At 41.8% G+C, this 26,827-nt stretch overlaps 1 protein-coding gene across 4 annotated transcripts in view; it reads left to right on the top strand.

The window, feature by feature from the left end:
* bcas3 (BCAS3 microtubule associated cell migration factor) overlaps nucleotides 1–26,827 on the top strand; it is a 208,434-nt gene that overhangs the window by 12,079 nt on the left and 169,528 nt on the right. For all 4 annotated transcript variants that reach the window (XM_058079792.2, XM_078792600.1, XM_078792602.1 and 1 more), the window contains exons 8-15: nucleotides 3,890–3,997; nucleotides 4,080–4,156; nucleotides 6,444–6,520; nucleotides 7,194–7,277; nucleotides 11,203–11,373; nucleotides 12,061–12,154; nucleotides 19,718–19,851; nucleotides 25,513–25,840. In XM_058079792.2, coding sequence (XP_057935775.2) covers nucleotides 3,890–3,997; nucleotides 4,080–4,156; nucleotides 6,444–6,520; nucleotides 7,194–7,277; nucleotides 11,203–11,373; nucleotides 12,061–12,154; nucleotides 19,718–19,851; nucleotides 25,513–25,840 — 1,073 coding nt within the window. The remainder of the gene's footprint in view (nucleotides 1–3,889; nucleotides 3,998–4,079; nucleotides 4,157–6,443; nucleotides 6,521–7,193; nucleotides 7,278–11,202; nucleotides 11,374–12,060; nucleotides 12,155–19,717; nucleotides 19,852–25,512; nucleotides 25,841–26,827) is intronic.

The raw sequence follows: 26,827 nt of genomic DNA, 5'->3' as shown, positions 1-26,827 counted from the left end.
CAGACGAGCTGCGTTTTGATGGTTTGGCAATTCACCCTAATGTTGAAAACACTGACTGTGTTGAAAAGAAGAAAACGCTGACCTCTGGCTGAATGGCACCCGCTGGCGCTTTCCTCCAAGAAGCGCTTGGTAAATAACACCCTGGTCAGAGACGAGAAGTAAAACGGCGTCCGGGTGTGATGCTGTTCTTTCCATTGAGCCTGATCATAAACTTACGAAGGTCCTCACACAGTTTTTAGTCTATAATCATTTTGAAATCACAGCTTTTGTTAACCACGAAAAAGGATGCAGTCCTGACACTTAAATGGAAAACAGATTGGAGTCTTGGCCAGTAGAGCGGTGCTGGTGGAGAAGTTGGTGCAGTTAGCTCAAGGGTTAGATTACAAGATTTGCAAATTAAAGGAAAAACAGACCAGAAAAAAAGGGTGGTGGGGGGGCTGGGCGGGGTGTATGTGCATGTCCTGATGCCTTTGGATTTTAATCTATTTTTAATTTATTCTGGATTTTAATTTATTGTCATTTCTGGAAATGTATTTGTAAATACATTTGAGATGTAATGATGCATTTTTCAATAGATAAATAAATTTCATGCTTTTTTAAACACATATTCTATTGAAATGACCATTTGTTTCAGGTCCAACGTAGAGCTATTCCCGCCTCATTTTCGGTTATGCATACTTGGAGGTTGGAATCATAAACAAAAACACCACATTAAGCACCATTCAATTCAACATGGCAGTAATGAGATAAGATAATGACACATAATTCATTTGTGTTCATAAATTCAATATTATTTCAATCAAACTAGAGTTAAAAGGAAACGGAAATCAACCGCAATTCTTATGTGACACATGAGCACACGTCTTTCTCTTTTCTGTGTGTTCTAAAGATATAAAAAAAGAGGCGGCTAATTAATACATTAATGGGACACACCTAGTATCCATGCTGTGAGCATGTAGTAACAGGTACATTGATGATTACATGTACACCTTTATAGTCCCCTTTACACTCCTATTATTCATTGCTTCCATCACATTGCACACCTCTTATGCTGCAGCGACTTAAGACAGCAGCTTGCTAGCAAGCTAACGAGTTAATTAGGTTCAGATCATTGGATGTCTATTGTTGTTTACTGTTGCTTACTGTTGCCTGGATGGGAGATGTGGTGGTGACAGGTCTGCGCTGTGGCGGGGGGTGGGACGCCACCTCTGTCTGTGGGCGGGCTCCCTTCCGGCTGGCGGGGGCGCTCTCGCGCCTGCTAATGTGTGGTCCTTGATGCCCTTCTGCCCTAGTGGGGTGTGGTCTCTCGCCAGTCTCGGGGGTTGGCTGCAAACCCTGTTTCTGGTCGGGTTTGCCTCTCCGTGGCCCCTTGCTGGTCACTTTGAGGGGGGGAGGCTTTGGCGGTGGGATCTTGGCTTTGCCCACATCCGTGGGGCCGGTAGTTCTCTGGTGGTGGGAGCTTGGCCTTGCTGCACGGGGCGGGGTATACTGGGTGGTAGGAGGCAGTCCCTCTCCTTTTGTACATTGTCAGTGACAATTACACATTCACACATATGCGTACATTTACACATATGTATATTTATATACACACCAACAGAAATGTTGTGCACTGAGAGCACATGGGTGTTTTTCTGCACAATCCACCAACTTATCCATGATGTCATTATGCTAATGGTATGCTATTATTACATTAATAATGATGTCAAGCAATGAGGTTGTAGTTATTGCAACCGTATCGTCTGTTTACTATCATACTATAGATAACATGGAAAACCTCTATGGCTTTTACAATGGTATCTGTTGGCCCATTGTGTGTTAGAACAGATTTTCTCTGTGGGCTGGATGTATCCATGTAAAGTGTATTAAATGGAAATAATCAAGCATTTGCGTAAAGTGAGCCTCCAGATTAAAGGGATTTGTCCAAGTGCTGCTTTTTATCCACCATGAGGTTATGGTTTTCTTCACTGTCACAGTAAAACCACCCACATACATGCACGCACCCACTCTTACTGAAGTCTGCGCTGTGCACAAAGGACGCACGCTCGTTTGCGTCATCTGTATGTCAAGCTATAGCAGTAAATACTGTAAACATAATCATGTAGTCGTTGTGTTTATGCTGAGTGCGGTAAGCATTGTCCGTGTCCTCTAATGGCATTAAGAGTTATCCTCTGAATGTGTTGAGATTGTGGTCTGATTGATCAGTTTTACGTTAAACATCCTATATTGTAGCTACAGGTGGATTGATAAGTAATTTAGTAGCGGAACTCAATTGATTTCTGTTTGCCACAGGCTACGCTAATCCATGCCAGCCTTGTTTGATGACTCCCTTATCAAATCTATGCTGTTCAACTTTTTTGGCATCTCTGTTTCCACGCTTTGTCACTGACGGCGGCGAGCTAACTCTCTAGGGTTATCCGCCAAACTATTTAACAAAGTGACATTTTGTTTAAAACAAAAAAAAGCCATGCGGTTAGTTGGGAGCTTGTTTTTGTCCCACAAGGAAGTGAATATCACATTCATGTACGTACTGATTTTTGTCACTGAACAATTGTGCTGTCTGATGATGTCTTGTCCTCCAAACACAGTTTGTGTGTGGATGTTGAACGAACATAAAGACATGGTGTAAAAAAAATGTAAAGAACACATGAATGCGTTGTTGGGATCAGGTATTCAGGATTTGGTATTGAATGAGTTAACCATCTCACCCTCTGTACACGGCTGAAACGTTCAGTCCATCTCCTTGATTTCTTTGAATTGTTGCATGTTCTTTCAGAGGAAGTAAGTGGACCACACTCAGTCTTCCTCATTTTGCATCCTTTCCAAGCCAAGGGCCACTCTGAGTAATAGTAATTGACACGCTGATCTATTAGGAGCATCTTATTAGGGCTGTTACTGAGCCGGGCTATGGCGCTCAGTGTCACTTTAACATGTGCAGAAAGTGACATTCAGTCATGATCCATGATGGTAATTGTGATTTAGCCATGCTTTCAACTCGTGCCCCATTGTCCACGGGATCAGAAAATCTTATTACCTATGACCCTGCATCGCCTCCATTAGAAGCGAGTCATCCGTTAAAGCAAAACAATTTCACCCTGTGCCATTTTGATTCTTCAATGACAAGTTATCATTGTTGCCATGAATCAATGTATAATTACCCTTTTCAGGAAAGTATATATGATCCAGATTGATCGTACACTCACAATACCTAAAATAGATGCTGCAGCTGCCTGAAAGTGCAGTTTTACCAAATGACTCGTGTTTTCATTCATCCTCATACGTCATACTTCATACTTTATTGAAACACCTCCTCTTCCTGTGGAGGGTATACTCGCTCAAAATGTTTTCATTCTCATTCATTGGGATACAAGCTTGCATTACAGTCGTTCAATGGCTTTATTTTTGCCGACAGATGATGTAACAATTTTCAGCATCCTCATATCACTGCGTGTGTGTCAACAATATACGTAGTTTTAAAAAGAGTTTCAAAACGCCACTGTGCAGATAAATATTTGGGAGGGGGTGCACCGGAGAGGAGAAAATGTGCATTTTTGAAAATATCACTCTTAGTGTGTGAACTGAGGACCATGATTTCAGGTTTATCTGAGTTCAATAGTTGAGGTCATTCAGCCGAACAGCTTATTGGTTTCGTTAGTTTTCACTGATAATTACAGATGTGTGTCATCTGCATTAGTGTTTCATAAAACGTACTGAACAAAATGATCAGCAATGATTTTTGTGTTAAACCTTTGCATACATATTATCCCATACCATCAAGATGTAAAAATTCACATTTTCTACACGACCCATAGTAGCACATAGTAATGCAAAGTAACGGAACGTGTTTCTTTTTCATTCTCATCCAGCTGTTTTCTTTGGTGTGTATTTTCAGGACAAGCCCACCCTACTGTTGTGCCGACCTGTATTCTCTCAGGACCGGTGAAATGGTCAAATCCATCCAGTTCAAGACCCAGATATACGATCTGCATTGTAACAAGCAGTAAGTTGGTCTATTCTATCAACAGCAGCAGCAATGTATGAACTTGGCATGCATAAAAAAATGAATCCCTTGTCTCTCACAGCATCCTTGCCGTCAGCCTACAAGAGAAAATCGCCGCCTTTGACAGCTGCAACTTCACCAAGAAGTTTTTTGTCACAAGTAAGGAACTTTCAGAAATCGAAATCGAAATCATTTCATCTTTTCCAAGATGAAACGATTTCGATGAACGATGAAACGGAAAGTGTTTGCTGTCTATCTGCAATGTGCACATGCATGAAAATATGGCAAAAACTGCACATTGCTACATCATGCCCCAGGTTTGATTCCTGGGCCTTTAAAGATGCCAGTGCCAAGTCGGGATTAATAGGAAGGTTTTGTCAGGAAGGGCATGCCAGGAACCTTTACCACTGTGTGGTGTGGACTATTTATATTAAAACAACTCACTGATGGTCTTTTAGTCCATTCCAGCCTTGCACAGGTCTATAATCTTCTTGGTCTTGTAGTTCATGCTAGTCCTGTGCAGGTCTACCACCGGTTTTGTGTAGGTCTACAATCTTGTTATTGCTCTTCCAGTCCATCCAGCCTTGCACAGGTCTGCAATCTTGTTGTAAAGATCTACCACTAGTTTTGTGTCAGGCTACAATCAGTTTTGTAGTCCATTCAGGGTTTGTGCAGGTCTACAGTTGTGGTGTTGATCTTGTAGTTCATGTTCGTCTTGCTCAGGTCTACAATCTTGTTAAGCTTGTAGACCATTCCAGTCCTGTCCAGGTCAACAATATTATTGACTGTCTTGATTCCAGGCTTGTACAGGCCTACAATTTTGAGTTGAGTTCTTTGGTCTTGCCCATGGTGATGGATAGTTGTGAATGCAGGAGTTTGTGTGTATTTTCTTAAAGGGACAGGACGCATTTTCATGGATGTTTTAGCACTCTGTAGTTGTTATGGGTTGTTAGGAGGTCAAATACTTTTTCACTCAAATAAAAATCAATGTATGACCTTTATTTTGTGTTTTTTTTTCCTGGATGTTTTGTTGATATTCAGTCTCTCTGGAAGTTCTATCAGCTTTTCAGTCTGTGGTTTTACCAACACCAATATTGCTTACAAAGTACTGAACTCAAATACAAGACAGATATTTGGATCTTTGAATACCAGAACTACTTTCTCACTAAATGTTTCCCTTTTCCTTTCACATTTAAGTTGCTTTTATCAAAACATAATCGGAGGCCCTGTGTTTGAAGTCTTGAAGAGAAGAAAGGTTTATAAAACAGCTCTTGCATCTTACTTCCAAGGATGAGGAAGAAAAGCAGACAGTATTCCAAGGCTGTTGCTTTCCACTTAAGTAATTGACTAGAGTAAACTGTCTTTAGTGTGTCTCCGCCTGTCTGCATGTCTTCCCTATCAGTGTCTGCTTCACAGGAAACAAACATCCTCAGGCGTTATTAATTGTTCCTGGATGCAGAACCCTCCTCCTTCCAACAGTGTTTGATATTTGAGCCAAGTTAAATTGGTCCTGCAATACACGAAGCTAATAACCATTTCGCAGAGATGTTTATAAGGATCTTCAAGTCTATGTATATTCTCAAATTGGTAGTCATTGGTGAAATAAATACATAAGTCACCTCTCCACCACCATGGGCAAGACCAAAGTGCTGACCACAAGACTGGACAGGGCAAGAGAGAAGAAACGTGGTGAGAAAGGGAGCATTATTGGTGCAATCACTGAATAATGGAAGAAATCCAAATAACAGTTAATGGCCCACACTCTGGAGCTCCATGCAAGATATCACCTGTTGGGTATGGATGATTGGGAGAAAGGAGCTGGTCAGTGATGTCAAGGGAGTTGAGAGCACACTCAGCAAGAAGAGCATTAGGGAGTCACTTTGCTGACATGGATCGAGATCTTGCAGTGCCCACAAGAAGACACATACTCATACTCATCGTCATGTGGATGTGGTCTCATTTGCATGCATCAAATGGATTCGGGAGAGAAATGGTGACCGAGTCTAACACCAGCATCTTTACTGCCAAACATTCAGGTGGAAACAATCTTCAACTTGGGGGATGTTTCCATTCATTCATCCATCTTCCACTTATCTGAGGTCGGGTTGCGAGTGCAGCTCTTCCCAGCTCTTCCCTCCCAAATCCTGAGGCATTCCCAGGCCAGTTGAGAGACAAAGTCTCTCCAATGTGTCCTGGGTGCTCCTCGAGGCCTACTACTTATTTCAGCCACTTGTACCCATGATCTTGCCCTTTCGGTCACTCTCTTACCAAAATTCCCCCTGAGATGTGTGCAACTTTGGTGACAAGTAAAAACAAAAAAAAATATTTGTATAAATTTTTGTTTTTCAAGCTTTACATAAGATATATTAACATTTGCTGTTTATATACAGTATACACCATAATGTCTATGGCTTTAATTTATTTAACTGTCCTTTGGTTGTTTCAGGTTGTTATCCCTCTCCTGGTCCAAATCTCAATCCGGTAGCACTGGGAAGCCGCTGGCTCGCTTATGCTGAAAACAAGGTATGTGAAAACACGGAATCTGTTGCGCCATGAACATTTCAGAACATAAACAGTACTGCTCCGAGTATTACTACAGTGTCTACCAGTCTGATGTGTGTGAGATGAACCGGGTGGTTCTGCACCAGATACTGAAGAACCACTTGGCTGATCAGTCCATGCATGATTTGAATATGTTGGATCCCTGGTGTTCATGCAGCGTTTGTCTGCAATATCCTTAAAGGGTTAAAGAGATGTCCCAATTACATACATTCATTCATTCATTCATTTTCTACCGCTTATGCTCACGAGGGTCGCGGGGGTTGCTAGAGCCTATCCCAGCTGTTTTCGGGCGAGAGGCGGGGTACACCCTGGACTGGTCGCCAGCCAATCACAGGGCACATATAGACAAACAACCATTCACACTCACATAGCTATGGACAATTTGGAGTCACCAATTAACCTAGCATGTTTTTGGAATGTGGGAGGAAACTCGCGCATGCACGGGGGAGAACATGCAAACTCCACACAAAGATGCCCGAGGGTGGAATCGAACTTGGGTCTCCTAGCTGTGTGGCCTGCACGCTAACCACTCGGCTGCCTCTGTTTCAAGCATGTGATACAAAATAAATATCAATACTAATAACAATAACATAAGCCAATAAGTGTCTGCTTTTCCATCCTTTTGTATTTGCAGTTAATCAGATGTCATCAGTCTCGAGGAGGAGCATGTGATGATAATTCACAATCTTACACGGCTACCGTCATCAATGCTGCCAAGGTATGTGACAATACGTCTTTTTAGAATACCTCTTTTCTTCCATTTGGCCTGTATAGTAACCACATGTGATTGGATGCCATCTGTTCTTTCAATACAATAAAAATGTAATTGTTTAATAAATGTCAGAATGTTGTGGAAGAAGACACTTCATGTGACATGATGCCTGTCTACAAATTATGAAGTTTTATTACTTAACTTTGTATTCACAAATGAACTAAAATATATACAGTAAGTGTGTATTTAGCTAGTCGGTGACTGACACCGCAGCCACAATCTTCAAGCTAGACAAAATTATTATTATTGTCCTAAAGATACAATACTACTGTCTAAAATAGCATATTGTCATTTAATTTGTTTGCCGAACTGTGTTACAAAAACTCAGTTAGTGAATGATTGCGGCCATTAGGTGTCACCAAAACACCAACCACTACCTCATTTCAACTTAAAGCCAGCATACAGTATGTTCATTTATACAGTTGTTCCTCACTATATTGCTTGTACTGTGTACTACACATAGAAGTGATGTGGTCCCTAGGCGGCAGTAATGACACAAAACATTGAGACATTAGCTTACATGACATTACCTTAACACTGCATGAAGTCATAAAGTCAGCCATGGTATGTTCCAGATGATAGAGAGAAAAAAAACAGATTACAAGGCACCGGATTACAAGGCCCCGCCTCTTGCCCAAAGACAGACATTTTTCAAAAGCCATTCCTCTCAGTACCATCCATATTTGATGATTTTGACTCATTTTTGAAGGCACACAAAATATTGTGTTCTAGGGCTATATAGACATGGTATATACAGGGATTATGCATCCATGGATTACAATCGCATCTTTCATCAGTAAAAAGTTTGTTTCTACCTTTTTCCATTCTTTAGTACAACATATCAGTTCTTAAGAAAAGGCTTTCTGTGAAAAGATACATTTTCAGCATAACTTTCACTTTGACACAACTTTTGCCATATATACAGTGAAGTCTCGTTATATCGATATTCTCGGGAGTCGGAAAAAATACCGATATAACCGGACTATCCATATATCCGATCCTGCGCCGAACTGCATTAAAAGTGGGCGGATCTTTGATATGGCATGTAATTTTCTCCTTGAGTTCATGGATTGCGTATCTAGCATGCTTTTGTACTACAATACATTTTGTACTACAGTAAATAAAAATAAACTTACGCTGTAGTGATTACCGGTTACCGGGACATAATTCACCCCGGAACATAATTCACCCCGGAACTATCGATAGGGAAGGTGTTGCCACCCGGAGGGGTAGGCGCGAGGGACGGGTGTTTTCCGCTGTGTGTGCTGCACTCTGGTGGTGGAAGTGTGAAAAATAAAGTTGACTGGAAGCAGCCGTTCGCCGTGTTCTTTTTTGGTATTGAAATCCTTAAGCAAAGATTGATTTAAGCTGCTTTTGTATCGATATAAGCAGACCAAATTGGCTGGCGGGAGATGAAAAGGGCATCGTAGTAACCGGATTATCATAATAACCGGGTATCGTACTAACGGAGCTAATTATATCATAAAAGACTAGAAATTTGCCTGGAAATTAGAATAGTATAAGTAGTAATTCGTTTTAACCGATATCGATATAACGAGACTTTACTGTATGTAGTCAAAATGTCAAAACAACTATGCCACATCACAGAAAATATTTTTTTTGTCATGAAAATAATTTTTTTTATGAAATTAACACCATGAACTACTAACAGTTTTCACACTTGGAACTCAACTCTGCGTGCACGCTTTTATGAACTTTTGTGCACGTATTTCAATTTCCCGTCAATGCATAACTTTGTGCACCCTACACAGCTGCATGCTCTTAACTATCCATCCATACATCCATACATCCATTTTCCTCCGTCTCAGTCAGGAAGCCCAGACTTCCCAGTTCCATCTGAAGGAACAGCAGCTCTACTCTGAGCCTCTACTGGACGACTGAGCTCATCACCTTTTTTTTTTTTTTACAATTTAAATGAAATATTCCTGGAATTTTGTTATATTACAAAAACTGTCCTTGTCTTTGTAAGGCAGTCAACTCATAAAATAAGCAGAGGATCTTTGTATGTGCGCATATTCTTCTGCTTTCGTCAGCAGACAAGGTTTTTTTGGCTGATCAATAACCTCTGTTTGCACTACTAAAAAGTCCACAACTGCAGTGATTAGAAAACACATTAGTGTTGATCAATTAGGGGCTGAATTCCTCCGTGAATAATTGATGTCTCTGCTTGCAATTGACATCCTTACACCCTGACACATTCAGAAGCAGCGTGCACAAGAAGACCTCCAGCAGACACTTAGTGCGCCTGGCAGCTTGATGATGAGAGACAGCGGCTGATCCCCAGACCTAACAAATGCGAGGCGCCACACTGTATTGACAGGGCCGCCTCGTCTGAATGTCTGATTAGACTCTCCAGGGCCCCTTTGGCGCTTCCATACACGCAGTCACACACCTTGGACTCCATTAGGCAAAGACAGTGTGGTAGGGCAGATAGACCCCACTTAAGCAGCACTATCCATTACCCTCAATCGAGGCACAGAGGTGTGTTTGAGCCAGACACCATGGCTGGCCCTTAAACCGACTCAGAGGAACACATGAATGACGTCTGCAACCGCATTTATGTGTTACTTGGACGCACCGAGCGAGCATACGTCATGTGGAAAGAAATAGTCAACATATTGATACTTTCTCTTTTTTTCTTTTCTATCGTGATATAAAAGGTGATGTCATGGCATCGCGATTGCGAGAACAAGTTAACGCGTTTAAAACATTCTGCTTTGAGGTTGTTTCTCTGCTTCTGCACAAGACTGCTGCATTAACGGGATGTTGGGGTTTCTGCACCAAGTACAAGGTCATGTTTTACATTGGGATTAAATACTTATTTCACGCACTCATGCAGATTAACTGAGAACCTGAATTTCATGGTCTTTGTTTTCTTTGTCTTTGTTAAAATAATCCACTCATGATTGTTTTCTACTTGAAGTCCTTCTGGATTTAGGATGCACCACAGCACAGAAGTGGCATTCCACCCAATTGACCACCAAATTGTAATACAGAGATTGGAGATTAGAGATTCATCTCCTCGGCATGAAAGGCATAGGTGGGATTTTCAGACATTAAGTTGTATGACATCCCATTAGCAGTGTAGTTCATCAACAGTGACTTACTCCCCACTTGGTCCCAGGAGTACAGTTCTGGTCGGATTTTGGTGATGAGAAATGTAGTTCCAGTTCGGTATTGGGGGTACTTAAGTAGAGAGTTTGGCTTCTCAAAACAATATACGTTTGAAAGAGTACTACATTTGCATGACCAAAAATGCCTCCCCAAAAAAAATCAGACCTCACAAATCGTTTGGCTTGTTTTTTTATTTTTGTCATGCAAATGTATTACTCCTCCATGCGCATATTGTTTTGAGAAGCCAAACTCTCGAACCCAAATAACTAACCGCAACTACGTTTCTCATCACTAAAATACTGAACAGAACTGGACTCATGGGACCAAGTGAGGGGGGGTAAGTCACCGTTGATGGACGACACTGCTAATGGGGATGTCATACAACTTCATGTCAAAAAATCTGCAAAACTTTCCCTTTAAAGAAGTCACTCTTAGTTTTCTTGTCATGCTGAAAATGACAACGGAAAAAAATTTGACAACTATAAATTGGATGTCATTGGACCGTACTTTAGGATGTACGGAATAAAAAACAGAAGTCTAAAAAATGAGAAAAAACTATTTGGAAAATAATAACTGCTCTACTAAGATGCATGGCTGTATACAGTATGCCTTAGTGAACAAGCAAATGTTCACCTTTTCACTGCCTCCAAATATGTATATATTGTATATATGTATGTGTATATATTATATTTTCAGAAAGCGATCTGATGAAATCATCTTGTTTTTCACCCTTCAGACTCTCAAGACAGGTCTAACAATGGTTGGAAAGGTTGTGACCCAGTTGGCTGGTACAATGCCTGCAAGTACATCAGATGAAGAAGGGTCGCCTCACAGTGTGAGTCGTCGTAGCCTCCATACCTCTGGTGTGGTCACCATCATTGACACCCACAGTGTTGGCGAAGGACAGGTCAGTCTATTGTATTTATTTCGCTTGGAGGGATTTTGAAGTTGAGATTCAGCTATTTATTATTATTTTTCTATGTAATGTTTTCATTTGGATGCTTTAGTTCACAGAATGCCAGAAGAATATTTCAGTTATTTTCTATCCACATATAAAATGCTTATTGGGGACCTATTGTACTCATTTTCGGGCCTTGGTATTGAGCAAGCTACACACGATAACCTCCACGTAAAGCTGTCTAGAGCTTCCAGACTCTGCACCTCTTCCAGTAGTGTTTTCTTGGATTTCCTGCCTCCCACCCAATCGATCCATGTAATTTTTACACCACCCCTGGCCCTCCTCCTGCCGAACCCACTCCACTGTGATTGGTCACACTTCTGAGCGGAAACGTAGGTCCTGAGTACTGAGTTCAGGCAATATGCAGCCCATGTAAGGAAGTCTGTGTGGCAGAGACGTCAGTTGAACTCAGTGTTAAAAAAAAAAGACAGTGTGCTGAACCATCCAAAACTGCTTTCAGGGCTCACTTCCAAATGTGGAAACCTCATTATCATTGTTTAAAAGAAGAATACAACATTGTAACAACATTTATAGCATAATAGGTCCCCTTTAGTAATGGCAAAGCCCCAGTTTGGGTTTTCTAATGTCTTTTTCAGACAGTAATTTGGACTTTATGTACTGAATGTATTGCTGCAGGTCCTTGTGAGCGAGGATTCTGACGGAGGAGGAGTTGTGGCTCATTTTCCAGCTCATGACAAACCCATATCCTGCATGCAGTTCAGTCCCAGCGGTAAGGCAGTCTCATGCATGTTGTTTTGTTTTCATCATCATGGAGGTGACACGTTGTCTTGGAGTTCAGCAGCAAAGTCAAACGGAGCATGGAGATTCCAGCTGGAATTCCCATTCCAGCTCAGCAGATTCTTCACCTTTTGTTGATGGCTTTTATATCATTACTGAACTAGAGAAGCACTCGGAGAGTGCAGAACGCCGTAGTTCACTTCCATATTGTGATTCACACCAAAATAATAATCATTATAATCATAATAATTATTGGATCAATCTTTGATATTTCGTAGAACATGGAACAGCATGGTACAGCTTTTCTCCAAAAGAAATCTTGTCACGTTTTAATATTGCGAGAGCTACGCCCCTATTGGATATGTTTAGAGATGATTACTTGGAAGATAAAGCGGTAACTGGGTTAGTTGGGTGATCAATGCTATTCCTCCCTAATTGTCATGTATAATTGTGTGGTGCTATTAAGAGGTGGATTAGGCCACTGTACTGCCCTCCACTGGACAAACTACTACAGCAACTATGAGGGGGGTTAACGGTACTAAAAAATGGGATTGCAAATACTCGTACCCTTACACCTCCAGTGGAAGCTGATAAAGGTGACAAGACAACGTGACCTCCTAAGTACAGTAAAGTCTCGTTATATCGATATTGTCGGGAGTTGGAAAAAATATCGATATAACCGGACTGTCGATATATCCGATCCTGCGCCGAACTGCATTAAAAGTGGGCAATAATGCACTCGACATTGTTCTATAGTATAGAACAATGTCGAGCAGCTTAAATCAATCTTTGCTTAAGGATTTCAATACCAAAAAAGAACACGGCGAACGGCTGCTTCCAGTCAACTTTATTTTTCACACTTCCACCACCAGAGCGCAGCACACACACCGATTCCCGCACTTCCTGGTTCACAGGTCATGCAACAGAAGAACCAACTGCGTTCGTGGTTTCTCTCGTGTGTATAGAATCTATACGCACGAGAGAAACCACAAACGCCAGCATGTACATATGAAAAACAGTGATTATTGCAAGATAAAAAGATATCTGAATACAACACAATTAAATACATGTATTTGTACGCTTGTGTCTTTGTTGGAATAGGTGTGTATGCTATGTCAGTTGGTTCTTCTGTTGCAGGCATGTGTTTGGCCAGCTATGTGGGGCGGGTTGAGCATGACCTGTGAACCAGGAAGTGCGGGAATCGGTGTGTGTGCTGCGCTCTGGTGGTGGAAGTGTGAAAAATAAAGTTGACTGGAAGCAGCCGTTCGTCGTGTTCTTTTTTGGTATTGAAATCCTTAAGCAAAGATTGATTTAAGCTGCTTTTGTATCGATATAAGCAGACCAAATTGGCTGGCGGGAGATGAAAAGGGCATCGTAGTAACCGGATTATCGTAATAACCGGGTATCGTACTAAAGGAACTAATTATATCATAAAAGACTAGAAATTTGCCGGGAAATTAAAATAGTATCATAATAAGCAGTACTTCTATATAACCGATATCGATATAACGAGACTTTACTGTATATCCTATTTCCAGTTACTCTGGGAGAAATATTTAGAAGGAGAATTGTCGAGTTTGTGCCTCACAAAGACGATGGAAGTGAACTACTCACCCCGTCTCTGACTGCCTATCACAATCCAAACATGTAAAAAGTTGTTGGACAATATTTCATCATCAAAAACACGGCTGCTTTTGGATCTTGGCATCATACCTAATAATCAAGTCCGGGATCTTTTAAGGATGAATGAAGAGGAGATGTGAAAAAAACAAACAGAGAAAATGCAGCTGTTAAAAGGCAGCTTTTTTGCCACTACACTTCTTCTGCGTCCCTTTAATTACACCACTAGGAATAGATCCACAGATCCACTGTAGCGCTGCAAAGTGCCAGCTGCCAGACTAAGAAGTGGCTTCCACTGGTTCTCTCTCTGTAGAGTTTCCAATACACACAATCCACTGGGGTTTCTTACATAAAACCTTCCAGCCAAACTGCAAAGTGATGGCCTTCCAAGCAGTCTGACTCATGTCTTTGTTTCCGACTCAACCTTTATCTCTATTTGTTTCTGCCATGTTTGACAACGGAGAGGACAACATGGGTTAGTCCAAGCCACTTCCCCTAATTCCTTCATTTTGAAACCAGGACCGATGAACTTTTTGGGTTGGCGTCCGATCAAATCATGAAGCCTCTAATTATGAGACACTTCACATCAAACAAGTCAGACGAGAATAAATCAAAACCTGAAGACAACATTACCTAACTGGTACACACTTCACACTGCGTCAACGTGGTTCTTATTATCTGATAATGAATGATGTCTGTCGCATACTAAATGGATCTTTGAAGTGAACAAGCTGTCGTTTCCTGCTAAAACCACATTTGATTGCTCAAAATGTGTCATTCCACCAGGGGTGCCCATTCGGTCCATTGTGACCTACCGGTTGATCCAAGTTATCTATTCATAGCGGCGAGTTATGTCGTAAAAAGTCAAAATATGTTGGCTTTTATATGTTTAGCAAATCTTGACAAAAGACAAGCAAATAACGTTCCCTGAATGCTGCTTTTTGTTTTAGTTTTGCATATTTTTTAAATAGATTTTGTTGGTACCTTGGTTAGTGTATGCCCTATTTAGAGTAAAAAATGTATTCCAAAATTTTGCCTCGATTTGCACACATTCTCCAGTTAGCATACAATATGTTGCGCCTTATTGTATTATTAATATACCTTGATATATCTCGAGTCCAACTGTGTTCTTAATGTCTCTTTATCACAAAACGTTCTTTTCAGCATCCCATTAGCTCGCGATGAATGGAAATAGGAAGTGGAAGTCATTTCTGTCGCCCGTCTGTGATGTCATCAGCAGTTGGCTCTCAAAAATATTAACACAAAACCACCGTTTATAGTTACTACATGCACAAAACAATTATCAATGCATATAAATAAGGCATGAAAAGGACAGATGGACGTTGGAGGTTTACTTTTGACCCCAAAGACACGGCAAGATCAACACGGAAAATAATCAAAATGTTGACACTTGCATTTTTCTTTAGTTCCATGTTGGCTTATTATGCAGCTCAAGTAAAACTAAGTTAATTGGAAACTATAAAAAACGTCTTTTGTGTTAACATATTTGGCTTTGTGGAACGGATTCAGTGGATTTAAGTTATTTCTGACAGGAAAAACTACTTGGTTACCTTCTTGAACGGATTAATTATACTCGTCTTGGTTCCGCTGTAATTATAATTTTACATTAGAAATTCATTGACACATATTTTGGAAATAAATGCATTAAAAAAGCTAAAAAGCCAACTGGCACGCTGAGTCCCCACATGGTGCCCATTAAAAGTGAGTGACAGGAAGTGTTTATGGCGTCACGCTTCTACTTGGTAAAGAACCGTTTTGTTCCTTTACTCTACCCAAAATGAACCAAACCATGACCTTAAAATCGAGGTGCGTACCAATCCTTCATTATGGCGTACCGTTGCACCCCCAGCTTTACATCCCTTAGGTTTAGAGTGTGTACTTTTTGAACAAGCATCTCCATGGACTACTTTTTCCACATGTACCATATTTTTCGGACTATAAGTTGTACTTTTTCTCAATCTTTGGTTGGTCCTGCGACTTATACTTCAGAGCGATTTATGTATTTTTGCTTTAAGCTTGTCTGCCAATATCTGCTACTTACTTCATCCCTGTATCACTGAAAATGTGCAACGCCGACATCGACTTTGAGAAAGTTAATTTAGAAAGACGGAACTCAGATGTCCCCAAAAACATATTCTGCAGATTACAGGCTGCGACTGTTAATACAGTGCATCCGGAAAGTATTCACAGCGCTTCACTTTTTCCACATTTTGTCATGTTACAGCCTCATTCCAAACTGAATTAAATTCATCTCTTACCTCAAAATTCTACACAAAATACTCCATTATGACAATGTGAAAAAGTTTTTTTTTGACTTTTTTTGAATTTATTAAAAATAGAAAACAAAAAAATCACATTTACATAAGTATTCACAGCCTTTGCCATGAATCTCAAAATTGAGCTCAGGTGCATCTTTTTTCCACTGATCATCCTTGAGATCTTTCTACAGCTTAATTGGAGTCCACCTGCAGTAAATTCAGTTGATTGGACATGATTTGGAAATATAATAACTGTCTATATAAGGTCCCACAGTTGACTGTGCATGTCAGAGCACAAACACCAAGCATGAAGTCAAAAGAACTGTCTGTAGACCTGCGAGACAGGATTGTCTTGAGGCACAAATCTGGGGAAGGATACAGAAACATTTCTGCTGCTTTGAAGGTCCCAATGAGCACAGTGGCCTCCATTATTCGTAAATGGAAGACATTTGGAACCACCAGGACTCTTCCTAGAGCTGGCCGGCCTTCTAAACTGAGCGATCGGGGAAGAAGGGCCTTAGTCAGGGAGGTGACCAGGGCCCCGATGGTCACTCTGTCAGAGCTCCAGCGTTCCTCTGTGGAGAGAGGAGAGCCTTCCAGAAGGACAACCATCTCTGCAGCAATCCATTAATCAGGCCTGTATGGTAGAGTGGCCAGACGAAAGCCACTCCTTAGTAAAAGGAACATGGCAGCCCGTCTGGAATTTGCCAAAAAGCACCTGAATGACTCTCAGACCATGAGAAAGAAAATTCTCTGGTCTGATGAGACAAAGATTGAACTCTTTGGTGTGAATGCCAGGCGCCATGTTTGGAGGAAACCAGGCACTGCTCATCACCAGGCCAATACCATCCCTACAGTGAAGCATGGTGGTGGCAGCATCATGCTGTGGGGATGTTTTTCAGCAGCAGGAACTGGCAGACTAGTCAGGATAGAAGGAAAAATGAATGCAGCAATATATAGAAATATCCTGGATGAAAACCTGCTCCAGAGCGCTCTTGACCTTAGTAGACTGGTCATGTACCTTGACCATATAGACAGTAGACATTAGCACACAGCCAAGATCTCAAAAGATTGGCTTCAGAACCACTCCGTGAATGTCCTGGAGTGGCCCAGCCAGAGTCCAGACTTGAATCCGATCGAGGTGGATCAACAAAGTATTAAGCAAAGGCTGTGAATACTTATGTAAATGTGATTTTTTTGTTTTCTATTTTTAATAAAATCAAAACATGTCAAAAAAACCTTTTTTCACATTGTCATAATGGAGTATTTTGTGTAGAATTTTGAGGTAAGAGATGAATTTAATTCAGTTTGGAATGAGGCTGTAACATGACAAAATGTAGAAAACGTGAAGCGCTGTGAATACTTTCCGGATGCACTGTATGTTAAATCAACATACCACTTATTATGTTAAATGGCGCCTATTTGGCCTGTTGTTCTCCATTTTTTATAGCTTGCCTTTATTGCTCTCTGGTTTTATAAAAGAGATTTACCCCACAAAATGTGACTTATAGTCCAGTGCGACTCGGATATGTTTTTTTTTTCTTCATTGTGTATTTTTGGCTGGTGCGACTTATACTCCGGCACGACTTATAGTTGGGAAAATATGGTCCGATAACCGTCAAAGTCTTTCTCCCCAGCATCATCCATCCACACAAAAATATCATCTAGCTCGACTGCTGTTAAACGTACAGGAAAAAAAAAAACAATAATATATAAACAAGCAATATTTTGGGTCACAGTAGGATCTGGCTAAATACGTAGATGACCGTTGCCAACATGCAAGGAGTCAAGCACTTTCGATGAAATATCTGAGATCCTTTGTTATTGTAGATGAGCCAAATAAAATAAATGTATTCATCAAAGGTACTAGATATTTAAGGATGGGATGATATCACATTTCTCATGTGCCATACATATGCATGTCATGCACACATTTTAAATTAAAGGTCATCCTTTCCAGTTAAGTGAATGCGCCTGCAATTTTAGTCGCGAAACATTGTAAATAACACTGCAACACCACGGACGTGCTGTTATAAATAGGACGTGTCAAACCCTGCCCAAGTAAGCCTCGAGTTTCCCCGAAACCCTCTCTTTTCACCCGCCAAGCGGCTGCGCTGCTTTTTCATTTGGCCTTCTTGTGGCCTAACCGACTGACGCCTCTCTATTTCAACAAGGCCACAAAAGCCCCAGACTTCAGGCACTCACACTCGCAACCGTTTCCAGCCTGTTGCTTTTTTGGAGCATGGACTCTGCCATTAGCAGATGCGAAAAGGCCGGCCCTGGTCACGACGTTGCGGCCAAGTTTCATCTGTCAGAAAGCCAGGCAGCGGCCAGACTCCCCAGCCGCCCGGTGGCTGAGCAAACCAGGAGGGAAGAAGAAAGCGAGAGTGCCGTGTGGGGGAGAGAGAGGAGGAAGCTCCCAGATAAACACACCACAGCGCCTCAGCTCCTAATCACCCTACGCTTCCGTTTCCACACTCTATAATTAGAAGGGCCCCGTCCCTTTTTTCTCAATATTCCCAGCTGATGCAAAAGCTTCTTGTGGCTTGGCGCCTCATTTCAGGCGTTGCTTCTTGAGAGTTTGCAGGCCGAGAGCTTGTTGGTAGTTATAATACTGTACAACGGGGGGGTCTAAACTGTTTCCACTGTGGGCCACATACAGAAAAATCGAAGGATGCAGGGGTCACATTAGTATTTTTCGTATTGGGAAAAAAAAATTGCAGTTATGTATTTTTTGGACTGTTGGAACTTAAGGAGGGCGGCATGGCGGTCGAGTGGTTAGCGCGTAGATCTCACAGCTAGGAGACCAGGGTTCAATTCCACCCTCTGCCATCTTCTGTGTGGAGTTTGCATGTTCTCCCCGTGCATGCGTGGGTTTTCTCCGGGTACTCCGGTTTCCTCCCACATTCCAAAAACATGCTAAGTTAATTAGCGACTCCAAATTGTCCATAGGTATGAATGTGAGTGTGAATGGTTGTTTGTCTATATGTGCCCTGTGATTGGCTGGCCACCAGTCCAAGGTGTACCCCGCCTCTTGCCCGAAGACAGCTGGGATAGGCTCCAGCACCCCCGCGACCCTCGTGAGGAAAAGTGGTAGAAAATGAATGAATGGATCTTAAGGAGCTTCTAAGTAGAGCTTCAAAATGCAAAAGAGCAATTTATTGTGAAATATGCTGTTCAGCCACTGATCAAAAGCTTAAGACCATAGCTCAAACCCCCCTAAAATAGAAATAGGAGTGAGTTGTTGTGCCGTTCTTCTTAATCAGCTGAAACATGGCTTTGGGTATGCTTGGTGCCAGTGTTTCCTGGAGGCGAGTGGGAATGTTTCTCCAGGTGGTGAAAACGGTTTCACAGAGGGCATCCACTGTCTGGAACTGATGTCCATTTTGGTAAACATCCCTTTGCCATCCATCCCCAAATGTTGTCCAAAAAAGTGAGCTTATTCCTCTGGAAGAAGTCCTTTGTGAAGTGTTGAAAAATCCAGTCATTACCACACAGACCAGGGCATTCAGTCCCTGCAACATCTCCACTAAGCCGGCTGCCATGTGACGCCACCACACAACCTGAAGGATCCTTAAGGATCATGATAGACCCAAACAAACACATCCTGCAAATGGTTTTAAAAAAACGAGATCATTGCTTCTGTTTTTTTTTAGGGATGCTGCTTGTGACCGCCGACATCCTGGGTCATGATTTCCACGTCTTCCAGATCCTCACCCATCCATGGACGTCCTGCCAGAGTGCTGTTCACCACCTGTACACGTTACACCGTGGGGAGACTGAAGCAAAGGTCTGACACACATTGCCACCTTTCACCTCACCAAGGAAGCAATACTATCAGATTCTTGCCTTGATCGTAGTAATAAGCGAGAAGATGCAGTCTGATATTGTGCGGGCAACATGAGACCACTTTCTTGGGGCAGTGTCTATCTGTTTTGAGTCATGACCACATGTAAGACTTGTACAAATCGATTACACATTTGACCGTCCGACTAGTGATGTACTTCATGCTCTAAAATCGATTCTCAAATCAAAATATCGACAGTTTTAATACAACACAAAACAGCCATCATTTAATTAATGACAAAATGTGATATTCTATGGGACTACTGTACATTATATACTACACTTGTCTGAGGTGATAAAAATTCCTAATCTGATTCCCAGATTATCTGATGACTAAGATTACCCTGACCTCTTATCCTGTGGTGGGACTGCGAGGTGTGTTAAATCCTCGCCGTTCCGATGGCCAGCGTGGCGACGGAGCTGGGGTTTTATGTCACCCCGTGTTTGCGTGCCGCATCACGTCATACATCATCGGAAAGCTTAGTTTGTTAGAAGTCGACTGATGTCCGGCATTCCAGGATAGAATCTTAACTATAAACACTAGAGTGAGACTAGTTGCAAATCTGTAAAGGCACACCTATGTACAAATATGGTGGTCTTTCAGAAATGAATGAATAAATTATGGCTGCTGCGGTGCCTTGTTGGTCTATTATTAGTATTAGTCAAAACATATTGAAATTAGGGATGTCCTGATCAATATTTTATGCTGCCGATACCGACTCCGATAATCCATGAGTGAAATTGGTCGATGATGCAGTGTAAATGTACTACTGGCTATATTAGCTCACTGGCTCATTTTCCAATCAGAAATGAGCCAACACACAGCGTGGACTTTGTGGAAAGGAGGAAATAACCCATTAGACAACTAATAATTAACAACAACTTAGAACAAGGATTAATATAAAGTGTTTTTTCTGGCAATCTGGCTGTTGGATATACAGTAAAGTCTCGTTATATCGATATTCTCGGGAGTCGGAAAAAATACCGATATAACCGGACTATCCATATATCCGATGCTGCGCCGAACTGCATTAAAAGTGGGCGGATCTTGGATATGGCATGTAATTTTCTCCTTGAGTTCATGGATTGCGTATCTAGCATGCTTTTGTACTACAATACATTTTGTACTACAGTAAATAAAAATAAACTTACGCTGTAGTGATTACCGGTTACCGGGACATAATTCACCCCGGAACATAATTCACCCCGGAACTATCGATAGGGAAGGTGTTGCCACCCGGAGGGGTAGGCGCGAGGGACGGGTGTTTTCCGCTGTGTGTGCTGCACTCTGGTGGTGGAAGTGTGAAAAATAAAGTTGACTGGAAGCAGCCGTTCGCCGTGTTCTTTTTTGGTATTGAAATCCTTAAGCAAAGATTGATTTAAGCTGCTTTTGTATCGATATAAGCAGACCAAATTGGCTGGCGGGAGATGAAAAGGGCATCCTAGTAACCGGATTATCATAATAACAGGATATCGTACTAACGGAGCTAATTATATCATAAAAGACTAGAAATTTGCCGGGAAATGAAAATAGTATCGTAATAAGCAGTAATTCGTTTTAATCGATATCGATATAACAAGACTTTACTGTATATATATTTTTTACTGTTAATTTTTTCTTAAGGAGGAGATACTGCCAAGATACCATCAAAGGTTCTCCGATTTGGCCATGTAGAGCAATGATGATGGTGGAAAACAAGTAAGATGCGTTGCCCTGTGCCAGACTGCGCTGCTCACAAAATTTGCAAAGTGCGCTGGCCACACACCATTGGCTGGTCTAAAAAATTAGAGCCCATTAGCTTACATAACATTACCTTAACACTGCATGAAGTCAGCCAAGGCATGTCCCACATGATAGAGTGATAAAAGTTTTTCTCCCGTTCTGTGTGGAAGTGCTACGTTTGTGACTTCTTGCATTTAAAAGAAATAATTTAGAGACCAACTGGTTAGCTCACTAGCTTGGAGGCGTGTTACCTCACTGACGTGCTAGCTTGCCATCTATACCAAGAATTAAAGTGACGGTGACTATAGGGATGTTATTTCTACAGTACACTAATGTTAAAAACATTGATAAATGATAACAAAAACAAAGTCATAATGACTTTTGTATGCCCTAATTACAAAGGTATTCCATTTATTAACAGTGAATCCTATACAGTGCAAATTAATTGATCGCAGTCACGTTCAGAACCTTTTAACCACTACAAAATAAGGGACTACTTTCCAGTTCATGCCGACAAACTCGTTATTTTGAAAGGACACGCTTCTAAAGAAAATATAGTCCAACCAAGACAAATCGTTCATTTTCAGTTAAATTCAAACACTGACAAATGGGGGGTGGGTCCACAAGGATTCCACATGGTTCAATGACACCTTAGAATGGGTTTATTGGGGTGGGTTTTGCAATCAGATTAGCATCTTTACAATGGAAAATGACTGTATGAAATGTAAAAGTTAGTTTTCAGGGACTATAGCAGGGAGACTTCCTGACCCATATTGATCCTCCTGATGTGTTTGCTGTCAGTCACGCAGTGTGACTTAGAAGTGCTTTCTCAACAAAAGCAGCCGAGGCCTTGTTCGGTTCAAAATTATCGAGTGGGAAAACACACGCACCCTCTCAGAACTTGCTGGTAGTTAATCTATGACCAAACGGCAAGTCTGCTGACTGGCGGCACACTGAAGCCGCTTTGATGTCGAGTTCGGTCAACACGGAACGCCAGCCTCACTGAGTGCCGAGGCCAAGGGTTACACACACAGGGAGCCGAGAGTGATAAAGTCTTCAGTTAAGTCGGTGGAGAGACGCCTTATCTGACGCTTCGTGGCCAACAACATGTGGCAGGCTGTCAGTCACCCGTGGTCGGGTAAACAGAGCTCCAGCTGATAACGGGGTCTGAAGGTGGGCAGAATGGAGATGGGCTTAAATCCCTGGAGCAAACAACACTTGAAACTGGAATAAAAAAAAAAACGAACTCGGTTCAAACTAAAATCTGTCGTAAGCTTGATTGACTTTACTCTGCCGTTGACTGACCTTGACAGCAGTAGAGTTTCAGTGGTCGGTTGATTGCAAATTTCCAAAGGTATTTTGAGGTGTGGGGTTTCACTGATTTGCAATACCAACCGTCTGTAAAAAAAAAAAAACCCTTGGATTTCTTTTCAGGATGCAACGGTAGATGGATTCATAATCAGATCGTTCGCCATGTTCTTTTTTGGTATTGAAATCCTTAAGCAAAGATTGATTTAAGCTGCTCGACATTGTTCTATACTATAGAACAATATACTATACTATACTATAGAACAATGTTGAGTGCATTATTGCCCACTTTTAATGCAGTTCGGCGCAGGATCGGATATATGGATAGTCCGGTTATATCGGTATTTTTTCCGACTCCCAAGAATATCGATATAATGAGACTTTACTGTATATTCATTCATTCATTTTCTACCGCTTTTCCTCACGAGGGTCGCGGAGGGTGCTGGAGCCTATCCCAGCTGTCTTCGGGCGAGAGGCGGGGTACACCCTGGACTGGTGGCCAGCCAATCACAGGGCACATATAGACAAACAACCATTCACACTCACATTCATACCTATGGACAATTTGGAGTCGCTAATTAACCTAGCATGTTTTTGGAATGTGGGAGGAAACCGGAGTACCCAGAGAAAACCCACACATGCACGCGAAGAACATGCAAACTCCACACAGAAGATGATATACATATATAGAATAATAAAAATATAAAAGTGTCAGGTGCTGTTCAGAATAAGTGTAAATATATGTACATCAAAAACAATAACCTATACAGTAACAAGATGTAGAATTGCAGTAACCACAATGTGGAATTTCAGTCAACAAAATGTAGCATTGCACATATTTCACTTGAATGAATGAACAAACTCTACTGCACACAAGCCCAGTATTGCACTTTTGCAGTATTATTGTACATAACAGTGAGGTGTGTGTTTTAGTAGTGCAAAAATAAGTAATCATTGCAGTGATGGCTTTGGGGGAGCTCTGCTTCAAGGTAACCTTACTTGCAGTGGCATTGTTGACTTGACGCTTCTAACAGATCAAGACAGAGACACAGGAGGCTTCTCTTGTGTAATTAACCACAAGGGAGGCCAGGACTTCTCTTTCACTTGGTCTTTGCAAAGTGAAGAGTCTGGTATGCAAGTCTTTCCCCTTTTACTGTCATTGCTGAAGACAGTTATTACCTTGTCTTACCTGCCATGTCAGCAAGACCCGCAGATATAGATCGGAATCAGGCACACATGCTTGGCAACGACTTCGGCCTTCCATACTTGCGTACCTCAACACATTTTCCCTCATTTTCCTTATTTTTCTTGTTTCAGTGTTACATCAGTCTTTTTCAACAACCCTGCATCTTTTTCTTTGCCTTTTGTGGGTCTTTTTGTAGTCTTATCTGTCTGGGTATCTGCATGTCTGGCATGCTCAGGGAGATCCCATCTTGTCAAACATCTAGTCTCTTAGAGTCAGTGTTTGAGCAGTAAAATGGACTGCAGTTCCTCTAATCTTTGACAGTATAGTCGCTGGCTCCTCAGTGCAGACACTGTGAGGACCAGATGCTAAACTTTCATTCATTCATTCATTTTCTACCGCTTATCCTCACATGAGTCGCGGGGGTGCTGGAGCCTATCCCAGCTGTCTTTGGGTGAGAGGCGGGGTACACCCTGGACTGGTGGCCAGCCAATCACAGGGCACATATAAGACAAACAACCATTCACACTCACATTCATACCTATGGACAATTTGGAGTCGCTAATTAACCTAGCATGTTTTTGGAATGTGGGAGGAAACCGGAGTACCCGGAGAAAACCCACGCATGCACGGGGGAGAACATGACGCTAAACACTCGGTCCACCGTGCAGCCCATATGTACAACAATGTTATTAAATTCATATATTTGTATATATATTTATATGTATTTTTCTAGGGGTGAGATCATGTGAGATTAAAAGATTTCCTGTGTCTCATGGGCACATAATAATTTTGCCAGCTTCAAAATATTGAAACAGGAAGAGGGTTCATTCATCACTTTCAGGTTTCAGCACCTTGGTGTGCTTGTTCCATAGAACAATGGCATGAATGGGGGCGGGGCCGCTAGCATACACACAGCGGGCAGAAGAGAAGGAGTAGATATTAAATTAGTAAATTTCAATGAAATTTTAAAATCTGGTCTGGTTTGGTCGTCGTTGACCCATCCAGTGTATCTTCTTCTGTCCTTGGTTAAGGCTAAAATTTGCTACAAATTGAAAAAAAAAAAAAAAAAAAATTGTTGAACTGCTGTGATTGGTCGGTTTGTAGCACATGATTTCCGGTGCACATATGACTTGTTTTTCCAATTAGTTCCAGTTGCAATAACACTCCACTTCTCTCTTTAATCGTTCACTCACAACGTAGGACGCTCGAAGATTTGGCATCACGTCAGGGGTGGCCAAAGTTGTCCTGGGGGCAATTTGCGGGTTTGGGTAAGGGTATTAAGGTTAGTGTCAGGGTTAGGGCGTTCTGGTTAGGGTTAGGACACACAGTCGTGTACGCATATTCATGCTCATTAATATTCATGCTGATGTTTTCTTTTCTTCATGTAGGTCCAGGATATGTGCTTCAGCCAAGACAGTCGTTGGGTGGCCATCAGCACTCTCCGCGGAACGACTCATGTCTTTCCTATCAACCCCTACGGTGGGGCACCCTGCTCCCGCACGCATATGTCCCCAAGGGTCGTCAACAGGATGTCACGCTTCCAGAAAAGTGCTGGCCTAGAAGAGATTGAGCAGGAGCTGAACAGAGTGGCTGCGTTTGGAAGTGTGGGTGGAGCCAGCATCGGAGGGAGTGGAGGCGTCCTGGCTGGAAGCATCGGGGGTCGTTGTAGCCCCATACCCGGTCTTTCGAGTAGTCCGTCGGGGTCACCACTGCACGGTGAGAAGCACAAGATCACACAAAGTATTCCATGAATTAGACAATTACAATATTTAAGTGCATCTCACTAAGGTGAAAAAGCCTATTGTTTGCTGTCCATTTTCTACCAAACACATATTGATACATCTTTTTTGCAGCGTGGTGATGATGCAACTACACAATAGAAGAGATCAAGTGTGGTCCCATTTTAAGATGAAAAAACGTGGCAGAAGTGTATTTTGTAAGAGCTCTCTGCTATTGTTAAAACTGCTAAAAACTGCTAAAACAGTTTTTTTGTTGTTTATGTTGTGGTATAGGTGTTTATATATTTTCGCTAAATATACCGTATTTTCACGACCATAGCGCGCACTGCGTTATAGGGGACGGTTTCAGTTTTTCACAGAGCGATACGCCCCGTTTTGCTGGTCCCCTTCTTCTCCACAGTGTGACTCACCAGGATGTCAAAAGTGCACCGCGTCCATGTTCGTGGTGTGGTTGGGCTGGATGTGTTTGTTGGCAATCTTCTCGCTGCAGTAGAACCTGAAGATGGTAATCCGCTGGAAGTTGCTGTGCCACCGTAGTCTTTGTCCGCATGGAAACATGGCGCCGTTTCATGAAGCGAAAGCACCATGACTGACCTCTTTGAGATGTTCAATTTTCTTTTCACCTGCTAGCGTTACTGCCCTTAGTCCAAAGGTGTCTTTAGAGACGCTTCTCCCAGCTGTCCTTTGATCGGTAATCCATCGCTAGATTCGGTTTTCCAACTTGAGCCACCTCTCCTTGTTTTTCGCGGAAACTCAGCTGTGTTTTCTTGACCTCTCGGAGCTCGTTTTCATTGATTCGAATTGGATTGCGACCACTTGATTCACATGTTCTTCCGCATAGCTGATATAAAATCGACACCCGCCACTTTTGTAATAATATGACTATATTTCCATAACACCATAACTTTTCCCTGAACCTAATCTTCCAAAAATTGGCAACTTTATTTTCTTTTGACTGTTTCTC

This window comes from Doryrhamphus excisus, linkage group LG8, assembly GCF_037039965.1.
Source record: "Doryrhamphus excisus strain RoL-2023G ecotype Guam linkage group LG8, RoL_Dexc_Guam_v1.1, whole genome shotgun sequence".
NCBI lineage: Eukaryota > Metazoa > Chordata > Actinopteri > Syngnathiformes > Syngnathidae > Doryrhamphus > Doryrhamphus excisus.
The sequence above is the reverse complement of the archived record's forward strand: the minus strand, read 5'-3'. Positions and strand labels throughout refer to the sequence as shown.